General features: G+C 47.1%; 1 protein-coding gene across 1 annotated transcript in view; it reads right to left on the reverse strand.

The window, feature by feature from the left end:
* LOC115168418 (teneurin-2) overlaps nt 1-17,682 on the reverse strand; it is a gene marked incomplete in the record, with an annotated part of 309,391 nt that overhangs the window by 33,110 nt on the left and 258,599 nt on the right. Inside the window, 8 exon segments of the mRNA XM_029723673.1 lie at nt 6,843-7,072; nt 7,264-7,284; nt 8,298-8,547; nt 8,763-8,906; nt 9,793-10,060; nt 10,461-10,722; nt 17,060-17,179; nt 17,515-17,682. Of these exon segments, the coding sequence (XP_029579533.1) occupies nt 6,843-7,072; nt 7,264-7,284; nt 8,298-8,547; nt 8,763-8,906; nt 9,793-10,060; nt 10,461-10,722; nt 17,060-17,179; nt 17,515-17,682 (1,463 nt within the window).

Here is a 17,682-nt window from a genome sequence, read left to right on the forward strand (position 1 = left end):
GCCGATGAAAAACATCCCCACAGAATGATGCTGCCACCACCATGCTTCACTGTGGGGATGGTGTTCTCTGGGTGATGAGAGGTGTTGGGTTTACGCCAGACATAGTGTTGTCCTTGATGGCCAAAAAGCTCAATTTTAGTCTCATCTGATGAGAGTACCTTCTTCCATATTTTTTTCTTTAAGAAATTGCTTTTTTCTGGCCACTCTTCCATAAAGGCCAGCTCTGTGGAGTGTATGGCTAAAAGTGGTCCTATGGGCAGATACTCTAATCTCTGCTGTGGAGCTTTGCAGCTCCTTCAGGGTTATCTTTGGTATATTTGTTGACTCTCTGATTAATATCCTCCTTGCCTAGTCCGTGAGTTTTGGTGGGCAGCCCTCTCTTGGCAGGTTTGTTGTGGAGCCATATTCTTTCCATTCTTTTAATAATGGACTTAATAGTGCTCAGTGGGATGTTCAAAGTTTCTGATATTTTTTTTATAACCCAACCCTGATCTGTACTTCTCCACAACTTTGTCCCTGACCTATTTAGAGAGCTCCTTGGTCTTCATGGTGCCACTTGCTTGGTGGTGCCCCTTGCTCAGTGGTGCCCCTTGCTTAGTGGTGTTGCAGACTCTGGGGTCTTTCAGAACAGGTGTATATATTTTTTATTTTTATTTATTTCACCTTTATTTAACCAGGTAGGCAAGTTGAGAACAAGTTCTCATTTACAATTGCGACCTGGCCAAGATAAAGCAAAGCAGTTCGACAACATACAAAAACACAGAGTTACACATGGAGTAAAACAACATACAATCAATGATGCAGTAGAAAAAAATAAGACTATATACAATGTGAGCAAATGATGTGAGATAATGGAGGTAAAGGCAAAAAAATGCCATGGTGGCAAAGTAAATAAAGTATGGCAAGAAAAACACTGGAATGGTAGATTTGTAGTTTGAAGAAAGTTAAAAGTTAAAATATAAATAATATGGTGCAAAGGAGCAAAATAAATAAAATAAATAAATACAGTAGGGGAAAAGGTAGTAGTTTGGGCTCAATTAAAGATGGGCTATGTACAGGTGCAGAGATATGTGAGCTGCTCTGACAGCTGGTGCTTAAAGCTAGTGAGGGAGATAAGTGTTTCCAGTTTTAGAGATTTTTGTAGTTCGTTCCAGTCATTGGCAGCTGAGAACTGGAAGGAGAGACGACCAAAGGAGGAGTTGGCTTTAGGGGTGACCAGAGAGATATACCTGCTGGAGCGCGTGCTACAGGTGGGTGCTGCTATGGTGACCAGTGAGCGGAGATAAGGGGGGACTTTACCTAGCAGGGTCTTGTAGATGACCTGGAGCCAATGTGTTTGGCGACGATTATGAAGTGAAGGCCAGCCAACGAGAGCATACAGGTCGCAGTGGTGGGTTGTATATGGGGCTTTGGTGACAAAACGGATGGCACTGTGATAGACTGCATCCAGCTTGTTGAGTAGGGTATTGGAGGCTATTTTGTAAATGACATCGCCGAAGTCGAGGATTGGTAGGATGGTCAGTTTTACGAGGGTATGTTTGGCAGCATGAGTGAAGGATGCTTTGTTGCGAAATAGGAAGCCAATTCTAGATTTCACTTTGGATTGGAGATGATTGATGTGAGTCTGGAAGGAGAGTTTACAGTCTAACCAGACACCTAGGTATTTGTAGTTGTCCACAAATTCTAAGTTAGAACCGTCCAGAGAAGTTATGCTGGATGGGCGGGCAGGTGCAGGCAGCGATCGGTTGAAGAGCATGCATTTAGTTTTACTTGTGTTTAGGAGCAGTTGGAGACCACGGAAGGAGAGTTGAATGGCATTGAAGCTCGTCTGGAGGGTTGTTAACACAGTGTCCAAAGAAGGGCCAGAAGTATACAGAATGGTGTCGTCTGCGTAGAGGTGGATCAGAGATTCACCAGCAGCAAGAGCGACATCATTTATGTATACAGAGAAAAGAGTTGGCCCAAGAATTGAACCCTGTGGTACCCCCATAGAGACTGCCAGAGGTCCAGACAGTAGGCCCTCCGATTTGACACACTGAACTCTGTCAGAGAAGTAGTTGGTGAACCAGGCGACGCAATCGTTTGAGAAACCAAGGCTACTAAGTCTGCCGATGAGGATGTGGTGATTAACAGAGTCAAAAGCTTTGGCCAGGTCAATGAATACGGCAGCACAGTAATGTTTCTTATCGATGGCGGTTACGATGTCGTTTAGGACCTTGAGCGTGGCTGAGGTGCACCCATGACCAGCTCTGAAACCAGATTGCATAGCGGAGAGGGTGCGGTGGGATTCAAAATAGTCGGTAATCTGTTTGTTGACTTGGCTTTCGAAGACCTTAGAAAGGCAGGGTAGGATGGATATAGGTCTGTAGCAATTTGGGTCAAGAGTGTCACCTCCTTTGAAGAGGGGGATGACAGCAGCTGCTTTCCAATCTATGGGAATCTCAGACGACACGAAAGAGAGGTTGAACAGGCTAGTAATAGGGGTTGCAATAATTTCGGCAGATAATTTTAGAAAGAAAGGGTCCAGATTGTCAAGCCAAGCTGATTTGTAGGGGTCCAGATTTTGTAGCTCTTTCAGAACATCAGCTGAATGGATTTGGGAGAAGGAGAAATGGGGGAGGCTTGGGCGAGTAGCTGTGGGGGGTGCAGTGCTGTTGAATGCAGTAGGGGTAGTTAGGTGGAAAGCATGGCCAGCCGTAGAAAAATGCTTATTGAAATTCTCAATTATAGTGGGCTTATCGGTGGTGACAGAGTTTCCTATCCTCAGTGCAGTGGGCAGTTGGGAGGAGGTGTTCTTATTCTCCATGGACTTTACAATGTCCCAGAACTTTTTAGAGTTGGAGTTGCACGAAGCAAATTTGTGTTTGAAAAAGCTAGCCTTGGCGTTTCTAACTGCCTGTGTGTATTGGTTTCTAACTTCCCTAAAAAGTTGCATATCGCGGGGGCAGTTCGATGCTAATGCAGAACGCCACAGGATATTTTTGTGTTGGTTAAGGGCAGTCAGGTCTGGGGAGAACCAAGGGCTATATCTGTTCCTGGTTCTAAATTTCTTGAAAGGGGCATGCTTATTTAAGATGGAGAGGAAGGCATTTAAAAAAAATAACCAGGCATCCTCTACTGACGGGATGAGGTCAATATCCTTCCAGGATACCAGGGCCAGGTTGATTAGAAAGGCTTGCTCGTTGAAATGTTTCAGGGAGCGTTTGACAGTGATGAGTGGAGGTCGTTTGACCGCTGACCCATTACGGGTGCAGGCAATGAGGCAGTGATCGCTGAGATCTTGGTTGAAAACAGCAGAGGTGTAATTAGAGGGCACATTGGTTAGGATGATATCTATGAGGGTGCCAGTGTTTGCGGCTTTGGGGTTGTACCTGGTGGGTTCATTAATAATTTGTGTGAGATTGAGGGCATCAAGCTTGGATTGTAGAATGGCTGGGGTGTTAAGCATGTCCCAGTTTAGGTCGCCTAGTAGCACGAGCTCTGAAGATAGATGGGGGCAATCAGTTCACATATGGTGTCCAGAGCACAGCTAGGGGCCGAGGGGGGTCTATAGCAGGCGGCAACGGTGAGAGACTTGTTTTTGGAGAGGTGGATTTTTAAAATTAGAAGTTCAAATTGTTTGGGTACAGACCTGGATAGCAGGACAGAACTCTGCAAGCTATCTCTGCAGTAGATTGCAACACCGCCCCCTTTGGTCGTTCTATCTTGTCTGAAAACGTTGTAGTTAGGGATGAAGATTTCACAGTTTTTGGTGGACTTCCTAAGCCAAGATTCAGACACAGCTAGGACATCCGGGTTGGCAGAGTGTGCTAAAGCAGTGAATAAAACAAACTTAGGGAGGAGGCTTCTAATGTTAACATGCATGAAACCAAGGCTATTACGGTTACAGAAGTCATCAAAAGAGAGCGCCTGGGGAGTAGGTGTGGAGCCAGGCACTGCAGGGCCTGGATTCACCTCTACATCCCCAGCGGAGCAGAGAAGAATAAGTATGAGGGTACGGCTAAAAGCTATAAGAATTGGTCGTCTGTGACGTCCAGAAAAGAGAGAAAAAGGAGCAGGTATCTGGGGGCGATAAAATAGCTTCAAGGTATAATGTACAGACAAAGGTATGGTGGGATGTGAGTACAGAGGAGGTAAACCTAGGCATTTAGTGATTATGAGAGAGATATTGTCTCTAGAAACATAATTGAAACCAGAAGATGTCATAGCATGTGTGGGTGGAGGAACTGAGAGGTTGGATAAGGTATAATGAGCAGGGCTAGAGGCTCTACAGTGAAATAAGCCAATAAACACTAACCAGAACAGCAATGGACAAGGCATATTGACATTAAGGAGAGGCATGCTTAGCCGAGTGATCAGAGGGTCCAGTGAGATTCAGACAGCTAGCCGGGCCATAGGTAGCAAGCTGGTGGAAGATGGGAGGGAGGTCTGTTTTTAGGTTAGTGGGGTTCCGTGTGGAAGGGGGGACCTGTCCAAGTTGGCAAAATAGTTAGTTATAGTGGCCCAAGAAAAGTGTCCGACAGACCTATTCAGATCGCAGCCGAAAAGACAGCTAACGATTAGCTGGCCGCAGATGGGCGATCAGGTTACGTCGCGACGGAGGGGCCAGTTGGACAACTCCCTCGGGCAGATAACGTCGGTGATCCAGTCGTGAAGACCCAATGGGGCTCCGCATCGGCAGTAAAACGGGTCAGGATAGGTGAGTTGTAGCCCAGGAGACACTTCAGCTGGCTAGCTCAGGAATAGCCCACGAGTGGCTGACGGAACTCTTCAGCTGGCTAGCTAGCTAGCTCCGTAATAGTGTGTGTTAATTCCGTGACCGACGTTGCCAATAGTCACTCAGGTAGCAGCTAGTTAGCTGCAAGATCCAGGTGTAAATGTCCAGAGCCTGCGGTAGAAATCGAGGAAAGGAGAGAGAATAGGTCCGATATGCTCTGGTCTGAGTCGCGCTGTACAAAAACTGGCGATAGCTTTTCGAGCTAATGGATAGCTGAGGACAGCTAACCGTAGCTAGCTGAACTTCAACGTTAGCCAGTGAAAATGGCTAACCTCTGGCTAGCTTCTGTCGTGGAATTCAGATGAGGTAAATAATACTTTCTTTTTTTTTTTAAATAGATGAGGCGGGTTGCAGGAGAGTGCTTTGAGGTTGAGTATTTAGAATAAAAAAAATGTAAAAAGATAAGTGAAGAAAAAATATGTAAATATATATATATATACACGGGACACGACAGGACGTCTGAACTGCTACGCCATCTTGGATATATGTATATCTCAGTATATATACTGAGATCATGTGACAGATCATGTGACACTTAGATTGCACACAGGTGGACTTTATTTAACTAATTATGTGACTTCTGAAGGTAATTGGTTGCACCAGATCTTATTTAGGGGCTTCATAGCAAAAGGGGTGAATACATATGAATACATATGCAAGCACCACTTTTCCATTTTTAATTTTTTAGATTTTTTTTCATTTCACTTCACCAATTTGAACTATTGTGTGTATGTCCATTACATGAAATACAAATAAAAATCAATTTAAATTAAAGGTTGTAATGCAACAAAATAGTAAAAACGCCAAGGGAGATGAATACTTTTGCAAGGCACTGTACAGACAGACAGACAGACAGACAGACAGACAGACAGACAGACAGACAGACAGACAGACAGACAGACAGACAGACAGACAGACAGGCAGGCAGGCAGACAGACAGACAGATTGATATACAGACATACAGACAGACATATATACACACAGACAGACAGACTGATATACAGACTGATGTTCAGACAGACAGACAGACTGATATACAGACTGATGTACAGACAGACAGACGTACACACAGACAGGCAGACAGACATACACAGATAGACAGGCAGACAGACAGGCAGGCAGACAGACTGATGTACACACAGACAGACAGGCAGACAGACAGACTGATGTACACACAGACAGACAGGCAGACAGACAGACAGACAGACAGACAGACAGACAGACAGACAGACAGACAGACAGACAGACAGGCAGGCAGGCAGGCAGGCAGGCACACAGACTGATGTACAGACAGACAGACAGACAGACAGACAGACAGACAGACAGACAGACAGACAGACAGACAGACAGACAGACAGACTGCTGGGGGAAAGAGAGAAAGGAATAGCAGTGATGGATCGAAGCAATGCCATGGAACGGCTGGAGAAGAGAGGGAGAGGGGGAACAGGGTGCCTTTGAACAGAGAAGTACTAGCACATGGGGAGGAGAGGAGGGAAAGAGAAAGAGAGAGGCCAGAGACAGAAGAGCTGGAGGGCTGAGAGAGATAGAAATAGACAGACAGAGAGAGGGAGAGAGGACTGACAGGGCATGCTGATAAGTGCTGGCTGCCTTTGTATCCTTCTGACAGGAAGGATACACACACACACACACACAACACACACACAACACACACACACACAACACACACGCACACTGAGGAAATGTGACAGGGTGACATCTTTGACAGTTTGGTGTCAAAGCATTCTTCTTTTTTATCCATGCTTCATCACGTGTCATCATCCTAACTTCAGCTGTAATCTGGTTTATAACCTCCTTCTGCTTCTGCCCTGCTTTACTTTCACTACTAGACGGACAATTAGTTTCATCATCAGTGTTCTGATAGAAAAAAGGAAAGATATCACTACTACTTTCACTACCAGATCATGAATACCAGCACCTCAGTAGCACGGACATCTCTTCCTTCTCTATCCTAGTTACACTTCGGAACTTATGAGGGTACTGTCCGTGGCTTAGCCCTCAAGGTTTGGAAGATCTCTTTGTGTGTGTATGTTCCTCTGCTCCTCACCTTTGGGGCTCATCAGTGTCGCCTCAGTAGCTTTGCCTCCATCCCCACAGCGCTCGTCGAAGGGCAGACACAGCTCTCCTGTCCCAGCAACCACCTCTGCGTTGTCCGACAGAAGCCGGCCTCCCGTCAGCGAGCGCACACGGTAGATACGCCGCGAATTGGTATCCGAGATAAACAACGCTCCTGTTACCGGGTTAATGGCCAGGAAGTACTTATGAGTGGGGTTGTTACTGTGGGACAGAGAGAGAACAATAAAGTTATTGGAATTTGAATTGAATTGGAGAAAAATAACTTAGATTAAAACAATATTTCCCAGGGGGCAATTTAACAATCTTTGTGATTAAAGTAACTCTAAATTACTGCTTTTCTTTCACTTATAAGCTTGGAATTTCGGATTTAATCGAGGAGCGAAGCATCTTACCTGTGTCTGAAATCTTTGTTCCTTCAAAGGATAAGACAGAAAAAACAACCCAGAACAAATGTTAATATAGTATCATAGAGAGATAGCTGTAGTGTTTCTGAGGGGACAACAGAACAACAGAGAGAGAGAGAGAGATAGCTGTAGTGTTTCTGAGGGAACAAGAGAACGACAGAGAGAGAGAGACATAGCTGTAGTGTTTCTGAGAGGACAACAGAACGAGAAATCGAGAGAGATAGCTGTAGTGTTTCTGAGGGGACAAGAGAATGAGAAAGAGAGAGATAGCTGTAGTGTTTCTGAGGGAACAAGAGATCGACAGAGAGAGAGATAGCTGTAGTGTTTCTGAGGAGACAACAGAATGACAGAGAGAGAGAGATAGCTGTAGTGTTTCTGAGGGGACAAGAGAATGACAGAGAGAGAGATAGCTGTAGTGTTTCTGAGGGGACAACAAAACGACAGAGAAAGAGAGAGATAGCTGTAGTGTTTCTGAGGAGACAACAGAACGACAGAGAGAGAGAGAGAGATAGCTGTGGAACGGTGGAGGGAAGAGCATAGTTAAATATGGATAAAAACACCCAGGAGATATACGATCTAGTGCAGTGTATAATTCTACTTCAATCACTCTGTCCCCCGAGCCCTCCCTGCTTTCATTACAACCTCACTGATCTCATCCAAAGTGTTCTATATCCTACACACTAGTCCTCTCCTCTGTCCTCTCCCCCTCCTCTCATTTTTTCCTCCTCTCTCCTCTCCTCTCCTCTCCTCTCTTCTCCTCTTCTCTTCTCTTCTCTTCCCCTCATCTACTCTGTCCTCTCCCCTCCTCTCTTTTTCTCCTTCACTCCTCTTCTCCCCCTCTCCTCATCCCCTTCCCTCCATCACTCCTGCTCTCCTCTCCTCCTTTCACCCTTTCTCCCACCAGTCCCTCTCTCTTCTACCCATCTCCTCCCACCCCAGCCCATCCCCCTCCCCCTCCTCCCCTCTCCTCTCCTCTCCCAACCCTCCCCCATCTTCTCCTCTCCTCATCCCTCCATCCGTACCTCAGTTCCAGTATGCCCGTGGTATTGAGCGAGGGGTAGACCCTACGTATGAAGTTCAGGTCTCCCACGTAGAGGCTCCCGTCGATGCCTGTTGCCAGGGCTACGGGCGCCAGTAGCTTGTTGCTGTCGGCGAGGCCGTTACAGCTGGGGCAGGAGATAGAGCGTCGACGGCCGTTCCCCATTACACTGCTGATCACAGGGGGCTGCTCTGACACAAACACGTTCTCACCACTACCCTTATGGAGGATACCTAGACAGGATGGAGGGAGGGAGGGATCAATGAATTCATTGATTTTATTTAAGAAATAAAAACACATACTATTGATTCAGCCAAATGAAACGTGTATCTGTGTGTGTTGTTGAGAAGATGGTGTGTGTTTGTGTGTATTGAGATGACAGTGTTTGTGTGTGTTCAGATGACGGTGTGTGTGTATGTACATATATATACAGTATATTTAAACATACTGCTGCGTGTGTTGAGTATATGGTGTTTATCCAGAGACCAGCCTCCCAGATTAGAAGGGTCCAGTTCAAAGCCCTGCAGTACTGCTGTTCTCTTCTCCCATAGGATCAGACTGGTACACGACTCATATTCATACCCCACTGACACTAGAGAGAGAGAGAGAGAGAGAGAGAGAGAGAGAGAGAGAGAGAGAGAGAGGGAGAGAGAGAGAAGTGGGAGTGAGAGAAAATATACTTCATAAACAAAGCAGTATGGAGACAAGCAACTTTTCAAAGCTCAGGACAGACAGACAGACAGACAGACAGACAGACAGACAGACAGACAAGCCCCACCACTAATAAAGTAAAGTGAGCTGCAGTTAGCACCCCTGTCCAGACCCTTCCTCCTCTCACACCACTAACACCTCGTTAAGCCCATAACCCAATTAACATCCTTGTTATGGCGTCAAATCAATTAAAAACATGTTCATTAGAAAGAGAGAGAGAGAGAGAGGGTGTGGGGTTCACTGTCCCTGCAGGCAGTTCTGTGACAACTAGGAAGTGTTGTCATGGTGACAGATCCATTTCTCTCCCATCATTCAACAGTGTTGACATGTTGTCATATCGACCATCGCTTGATTGACATAAACACACATTACAGAAATATTAATGTATGTGCATTGTCCCCTTCAGAATAAACCTATTGAAAGTAAAATAACATTGGTTATCTAATCAATCAGCTACATTGGAGCAATAGAGAGTGTGTGGACGTTACTCTTCTCTGTTCTAAGAGTTGACAGACATGACGCTCTAAGCCCTGGGTGGCAGTTAAACTCTCCTCTCCTCCTGTCACTCAGACGTAACCGCGGCAGCTGTAACCGTGGTGAAGGGTTATTAGCTGTCAAGCAGAGTTAGCGGTTAGTGAAGCGAGCTGGGGGCCTCGGCACCCTCAGTGCTATTACTTCTCACAGACAGACAGACACACACACACGCTCATAAACACACACACAAACCCTACCCACCGCACTCACACACTCTATCTACACACACTCACCGACAGCTTCCGACAGCCCGTAGACTCTCTGTCCATAGGCATCTGTTTTATCCCAAATGTAGGTGTAGGCCAGGTTGGGCGAGGCGTGGAACCACTTCTGGAAGAGATGTCCCTCCACAGCCACCATTAGATGGACTTTGAGCAGGCCCAGAGACACCACGGCTGGGGTCATGGTCACCTTCAGCAGGCTGCGGTAGCCTGACGTCCTGGAGCTCAGGTAGCACAGCTTCAGACTGGTCCCTGGAACATCTATCATCTCGTGGAGCACCTGGAGAGAAGGAGAGAGAGAGAGAGAAAGCTTTGACTATATACAGACTCAGTGAGCATAGCCTTGCTATTGAGAAAGAAGAATGAAGGAGGAAAGATAGAGAAGAGAGATGAAAGAGAGAGATGGAGGAGAGAGATGGAGGAGAGAGATGGAGGAGAGAGATGGAGGAGAGAGATGGAAGAGAGAGATGGAGGAGAGAGATGGAGGAGGAGAGATAGAGGAGAAAGATTAAGGAGGAGAGAGATGGAGGAGAGATGGAGGAAAGAGGGAGAGATGGGGACAGATAATACGGGAAAGATGAGTGTGAGAGGCTGGATACCTGACAGCACCTGGAAAGAGAGAGTAGAGACAGAGGGATGAGAGGACAGAGGGGAAGGAGATGAAAAGAGAGGCTAGTTACCTGTGTCTCAGGTATGATGGGCTTGTCCCTGGGTCTAGAGGAGAAGAGTGATGACAGAGGTGAGGTGATGACCACAGGGTCAGGTCGGAGGAAGCCGCTGAGGTCACATCCTGGGATGGTGTTCTCCTCAGTCTTCATCACCAGCGTATCCATGACGTAGAAACGACCCCATGGTAACCACACCGTGCGGTCCTGCGTGATGAACGGAGCGCGCTCAAACCTCAGGGTCAACGAGGCGCCGCCGTTCGCTAGAAGGTCAAACCTGGAGACAGAATCAGATTAGTTACTATGTACAGTACCGTTCAACAGTTTGGGGTCACTTAGAAATGTCTTTGTTTTTGAAAGAAAAGTTCTGTGAAGGGAGTAGTACACAGCATTGTACAAAATCTTACATTTCTTGGCAATTTCTCACACGGAATAACCTTCATTTCTCAGAACAAGAATAGACTGACGAGTTTCAGAAGAAAGATCTTTGTTTCTAGATATTTTGAGCCTGTAATCGAATCTACAAATGCTGTTGCTCCAGATACTCAACTAGTCTAATGAAGGCCAGTTTTATTGCTTGTTTAACTTCTTATGGATGGTGGCAGTATTGAGTAGCTTGGATGACTGATGTGCCTGTTATGTATGGTACGACGTGCTGTATGTCATACTATACGTTGTTATGGTTTACGACAGTGTGCTGCTTTACGGATGAATGGGTTGTCAGGATGAGTGGCACATGTCATTAAACGACAGAGTGATGTACAATGTGAAACCGTGCAGATGTGCGTTCTTCTACAGCTAGGCTAGATATAACATTGGTGACGAAGATGGCTGAATTCAGTTTACCACCGCCTGCACCATTCCTCGCAGTGCCTGGCGAACCTCCAGTCCCGTGGAATAACTGGCTTGATAGCTTTAACACTTATATCGAAGCTATGGACTTTTCTACAATCTCCGACAAGCGGAGGACAGCACTGCTCCGTCACTGCCTCGGTACAGAGGGACAGAGGATTTTCAGAACGCTTGGATCGGCTCCTACATTCACTGCTGCAGTCAGCCTCCTACGGAACCACTTCGCCGGGAAAGAGCGAGTGCTCCTCCGACGCTACCGGCTACGGAAGAGACACCAACGGCCGGGTGAGTCCATTCAAAGCTACGTGGCTAATCTGAGGGATTTGGCTAGCTCTTGTAACTATGGGACACTTCAGGACGAGATCATCAACGATCAGTTGATAGAGGGGACGTTATGTGAAAAGACAAGGGAGAAACTGCTTTTGGAATCGGATAATTTACAACTAGATGGAGCTATTAAAATAGCACTCCAGGTTGAAGCGGCGTTGGAATGCTCTACTATGCTAACAGACAGATCTGCAGCATACACTTGGCCCCCAGCCATTCTCACACAGCAGCTTCAGCCCGAGCAGGCGCACTACAACGATCACGCGCTGCGCATGGCCTCCCACGTTGATAGCTGCATGGACACAGACACCGGCACGCCCGTGCAGCAGGCACACAGACAAACGAACAGAAGTAGCTGTGGCAACTGTGGGGCTAGCTCTCACAATTCAAGGGCTTCAAACTGCCCAGCCCGTGGGAAAATATGCAAGAACTGTTCAAAATACAATCACTTTGTGAAAGTGTTTCGTTCTGCCCCAGCTACTAGCTCCACCCAGCACAGGCCCTTAGTTTCATCTCACTCTCAACATGAACGCACGGAAATCCGAACTGTCTCCACCAACCATGTGTCATTCAGGACATGCACTGTGCAGCTGGGTGAGGTGGGTTTGCCTTTGCTGCTGGATACTGGCGCTGCGGTGTCATTGCTCAACCTTGCCACTTACTACAAGTTTTTCAGTCATCTACCACTCCAACAGCCCTCCACTGCCCTGTGTGGGTACGGTAGATCCAAGATAGACATTGTAGGTACCCTCCAGGTCCCAGTACACTACGGCACCAAGCATCTGCCATCATTCACATTTCATGTTGCAAAGCGGGGTGCCAACCTCTTGGGCCTCTACCTCTTCACAGGCTTGGGATTCACGCTGAGAGATGACAGCGGGTCAGCTATCCACCAGGTGGATACCTGCACATGGCAACAGAACTGGCCAACTCTGTTTGATGGACTGGGCTGCCTCACAGCCTTTACTCACAGGCCCCTAGTGAATCCGGAAGTGACCCCAGTCATGCAGCCCCTGCGGCGCATTCCCTTTGCACTGCGTGATGACGTCACAAAAGATCTCCAGGCACAGTTGGATGCAGGCATCATTGAGCCAGTCAACGCTGCCCCCTGGATTTCAAACTTGGTCATTGCAACCAAAAAGTCAGGTGGAATCCGGACCTGCGTGGATCTTCGTGCTGTGAACAAGGCCGTTGTCCCGGATAAATACCCCTTTCCTACAGCTGAGGAGCTGACCGCACAATTCCATGGCTCCACGATCTTCACGAAGCTTGACCTTCGTCAGGGTTATCTTCAGGTACCCCTCCATGCAGCTAGCAGAGATCTCACTACCTTTGTCACACATGCTGGCGTGTTCAGATATACACGCATGCCTTTTGGACTTAGCTCCGCCCCCAGCTGCTTCCAGAAGGTGATGAGCACCATCCTCGCTGGAATACCTGGGGTGGCGGTCTATCTGGATGACATCGTGGTCCACGGTCCTGACCTCCACATCCATGATTATCGACTCCACAGAGTATTCAGCGCTCTACTGCAGAACAACCTGACCCTTAACGGTGGAAAGTGCACCTTTGCAGCTCCAGCCGTCGAGTTTGTGGGGTTCCGCCTGTCGGCCAAAGGCATTGCCCCACTCATGTCGAACATTGAAGCCGTCCACAGGATCCCGGAACCGACCTCAGCCTCTCAGGTGGCATCATTCTTGGGCATGACAGCCTACTACCTCCGGTTTCTGCCCCACTACTCCCAGACCACAGCGCCCCTTCGCCAGCTCTTCAAGAAGGATGAGCCATGGGCCTGGACGGCAGCCTGCTCAGACGCGGTCCGCTCACTGAAGAGCCAGCTCACCACACCCCAGTCTTGGCTCTATTTGACCCCGTCTGGCCCACCATTGTCACATGTGAAGCCTCAGCTGGAGCACTAGGAGCTGTCCTCTCACAGCTGCAAAATGGCATTGAGAGGCCCGTTGCCTTCGCCTCAAGGGCCCTGAGCTCACAGAACAACGGAACTCTGTGGGCAAACGAGAAGCACTGGCCTGTGTCTGGGCGTGCGAAAGGTGGCACCTCTACCTCTATGGCCATCTGTTCACGCTCCGAACCGACCACCAGTCCCTCACAACGCTACTGTCGACATCAGGAACTGGCCACAAGCCACTTCGGCTGCACAGATGGGCCGACCGCCTCAGACAGTACGACTATCAGCTGAAGTTCACTTCAGGGAGGGATAACGTGGTGGCAGACCTCCTCTCACGCTCCTTTGACGCTCCTACTCCGACCGTCTTGCCAGACGACAACGAAACAGAGCTCGTACAAATGCTTTACGCTCCTCTTCAGTCAGTCGTCTCACTGGAGGAGCTGAAGCAAGCATCGGAACAGGATCCCACACTGTCTACCCTGCGCACCTACATACGCACTGGATGGCCAGCACACGTGCCGGAAGAGCTGGCGACTTTCGCCAGGGTGAAGCACGAACTGTCTTGCTGGGAAGAAGTCTGTGTCTCTCGAGGGTTTTGCACTGTGGTCCCAAGTGGTCTGCGTGCGCGTGTTCTATCCATGGCGCACGAGGGGCACTTGGGCATAGTGAAGGTCAAACAGCGATGTCGAGACCTTGTGTGGTGGCCAGGCATCGACCACGACATTGAAGCCCTGGTCAGGGATTGTGCTGCATGCCTCCTCAGTGGGAAAACAGGACAGTCCGCCCCACCCCCCCCTGCAGCCTCTCGCATGGCCGTCCCGCCCCTGGGAGCACATCCAACTGGACATCTGTGGCGAGATCCATGGACACGCAGTCCCTCACCATCAGCGCTTCCTAGTGGTGGTGTATGACCTCCACTCTAAGTGGCCAGAAGTGGTTCCTGTCGGAACTGTCACAGCACAGGCCATCGTGGACATCCTAGACAGCCTGTTCACAAGGTGGGGCCTGCCCCTCACCCTTACCACGGACAATGGGCCCCAGCTAATCTCTGCCGAGTTCTCCTCATATCTCAGCAACAAGTCGATCATCCAAGTGTCTGACTGGGTCCGAGCCCGACGGCCTCAGCAGTGCAGCAAAATGGCCTCATTCTGGTCGGACCCCCTGCAGGTCAGTCGACAACTGGGGCCCGCCACATTCATGTTGAGCAATGGATCACGCTGGCACGCCAGCCGCCTCAGAAAAGTCCCTGCCCCTCAAGGAATATGAATGCACACAGAACAGACATGCAGGCCAGAGACGCCACCGGATGGACCTCCCCCACCACTACCACCCGAGCCCCAGCCTCTGTGGGCTCCCCAAGGGCCAGAGCCACAAGCGGTGGAGGTTGAAGAAAGGCCTATGCGGGCACGAACTCGCCCTGCTTATCTGGGGGACTACTTAACCTCTTTTTATTCTTAGGCTCCGGTAGGTGTCTTAGTCAACCTCCAGGTTAATGGACTGAACTGGCTAGTTTGGAGAGTCCTTCCGTTTAAGGGTTAATGTGTTATTTCTTACAGGTATCACTCTAGGTTCTTGCCCTATGGACATTTTATATATGGTACCAGTCCCTGGTTTTGGAAAGGGGGGGGAAATGTTATGTATGGTACGACGTGCTGTACGTCATACTATACGTTGTTATGGTTTACGACAGTGTGCTGCTTTACGGATGAATGGGTTGTCAGGATGAGTGGCACATGTCATTAAATGACAGAGTGATGTACAATGTGAAACCGTGCAGATGTGCGTTCTTCTACAGCTAGGCTAGATATAACAGTGCCCAGAGTAAACTGCCTGCTACTCACGCCCAGAAACGAAGATATGCATATTATTAGTAGATTTGGATAGAAAACACTCTGAAGTTTCTAAAACGGTTTGAATGATGTCTGTGAGTATAACAGAACTCATATGGCAGGCAAAAACCTGAGAGAAAATCCAAACAGGAAGTGGTTTGTAGTTTTTCAAGTGATTGCCTATCCAAACTACATTGTCTGTGGGGTCATTTTGCACTTCCTAAGGCTTCCACTAGATGTCAACAGTCTTTAGAACCTTGTTTGAGGCTTCTACTGTGAAGTGGGGATGAATAAGAGCACATTGAGTGAGAGGACTGCCAGCAGGGCATGAGCCTCAGCCATGCGCACGCACACGTGAGAGGTAGCTCAGTTCCATTGCATTTCTGAAGACAAACTTTATTGCAGATTTATGATAAAAACATCCTAAAGATTGATTCTATACATCGTTTGACATGTTTCTACGAACTGTAATGGGATTTTTTGAGTTTTCGTCTGACCTGCGCGTCGTGAATTTGGATTTGTGAACTGAAGGCGCGAACAAAAAGGAGGTATTTGGACATAAAGGATGGACTTTATCGAACAAAACAAACATTTATTGTGGAACTGGGATTCCTGGGAGTGCATTCTGATGATGATCATCAAAGGTAAGTGAATATTTATAATGCTCTTTCTGACTATTGTTGACTCCAACATGGCGGATATATTGTATGGCATGTTTTTGTGTCCGAGCGCCGTACTCAGATTATTGCATGGTGTGCTTTTTCGGTAAAGCTTTTTTGAAATCTGACACAGCGGTTGTATTACGGAGAAGTGTATCTATAATCCTATGCATAACACTTGTATTTTCATCAACATTTATGAAGAGTATTTCTGTAAATTGATGTGGCTCTCTGCAAAATCACACAATGTTTTGGAAGCAAAACATTACTGAACGTAACGCGCCAATGTAAACTGAGATTTTTGGATATAAATATGAACTTTATCGAACAAAACATAAATGTATTGTGTAACATGAAGTCCTATGAGTGTCATTTGATGAAGATCATCAAAGGTTAGTGATTAATTTTATCTCTATTTCTGCTTTTTGTGACTCCTCTCTTTGGCTGGAAAATGTGTTTTTTTGTGTATTTTGTGTTATTGCTTTCGCCATAAAGCCTTTTTGAAATCAGACACTGTGGCTGGATTAACAAGAAGTAAAGCTTTAAAATGGTGTATAATACTTGTATGTTTGAGGAATTTTAATTATGAGATTTTTGTTGTTTTGAATTTGGCGCCCTGCACTTTCACTGGCTGTTGTCATATCGATCCCGCTAACGGGATTCAAGCCATAAGAAGTTTTAATCAGAACAACAGTTTTCAGCTGTGCTAACATAATTGTAAAAGGGTTTTCTAATGATCAATTAGCCTTTTAAAATGATCAACTTGGATTAGCTAACACAAAGTGCCATTGGAACACAGGAGGGATGGTTGCTGATAATGGGTCTCTGTACACCTATGTAGATATTCCATAAAAAAATCTGCCGTTTACAGCTACAATAATTCTTTACAACATTAACATTGTCTACACTGTATTTCTGATCAATTTGATGTTATTTTAATGGACAAAAAATTTGCTTTTCTTTCAAAAAACAAGGACATTTCTAAGTGACACCAAACTTTTGAACGGTAGTGTGTGTGTGTGTGTTTGTGGTACTTACGTTCCATCCTGGCGTGTGAGAGTATATCCATAGTGTGGGTATCTGACAAAGGAAACATTGACTCCCACCAGGGGAGTACCATCTGTAGTTAACACCTGACCTCGGATCAGAGACGCCAAGCTGGGAGACAGAGACAGAGAGAGAGAGAGAGAGAGAGAGAGAGAGAGAGAGAGAGAGAGAGAGAGAGAGAGAGAGAGTAATGTTTACTGTTAATTTTTATTGTTTATTTTACTTTTGTATATTATCTACTTCACTTGCTTTGGCAATGTTAACATATGTTTCCCATGCCAATAAAGCCCCTTGAATTGAATTGAATTGAGAGAGAGAGAGAGAGAGATACTGAATATAATACATCAACAAGAAGGAATAGATTGTGTGTTAATATTTGCATATGTGTGTGTTGTGTGTTGCAGTATGCGTCATGTGTATGTAATCTAATGTATGTATTCTCTCACCTGGCGTTGAATGGGTTTTCCCCAGGTATGATGTGTGTGCTGTCCCGTCCCACCAGCATCATGACCCTGTCATAGAAGGATCCTACCCGGGGTTGGGACAGGGACAGGGGGCTCTGCTGGATCACCTGGAGGGGGTCTCTGGAGCCCCGACACAGAGGGCTGTTCTGA

Source organism: Salmo trutta, chromosome 3 (genome assembly GCF_901001165.1).
Source record: "Salmo trutta chromosome 3, fSalTru1.1, whole genome shotgun sequence".
Lineage (NCBI taxonomy): Eukaryota > Metazoa > Chordata > Actinopteri > Salmoniformes > Salmonidae > Salmo > Salmo trutta.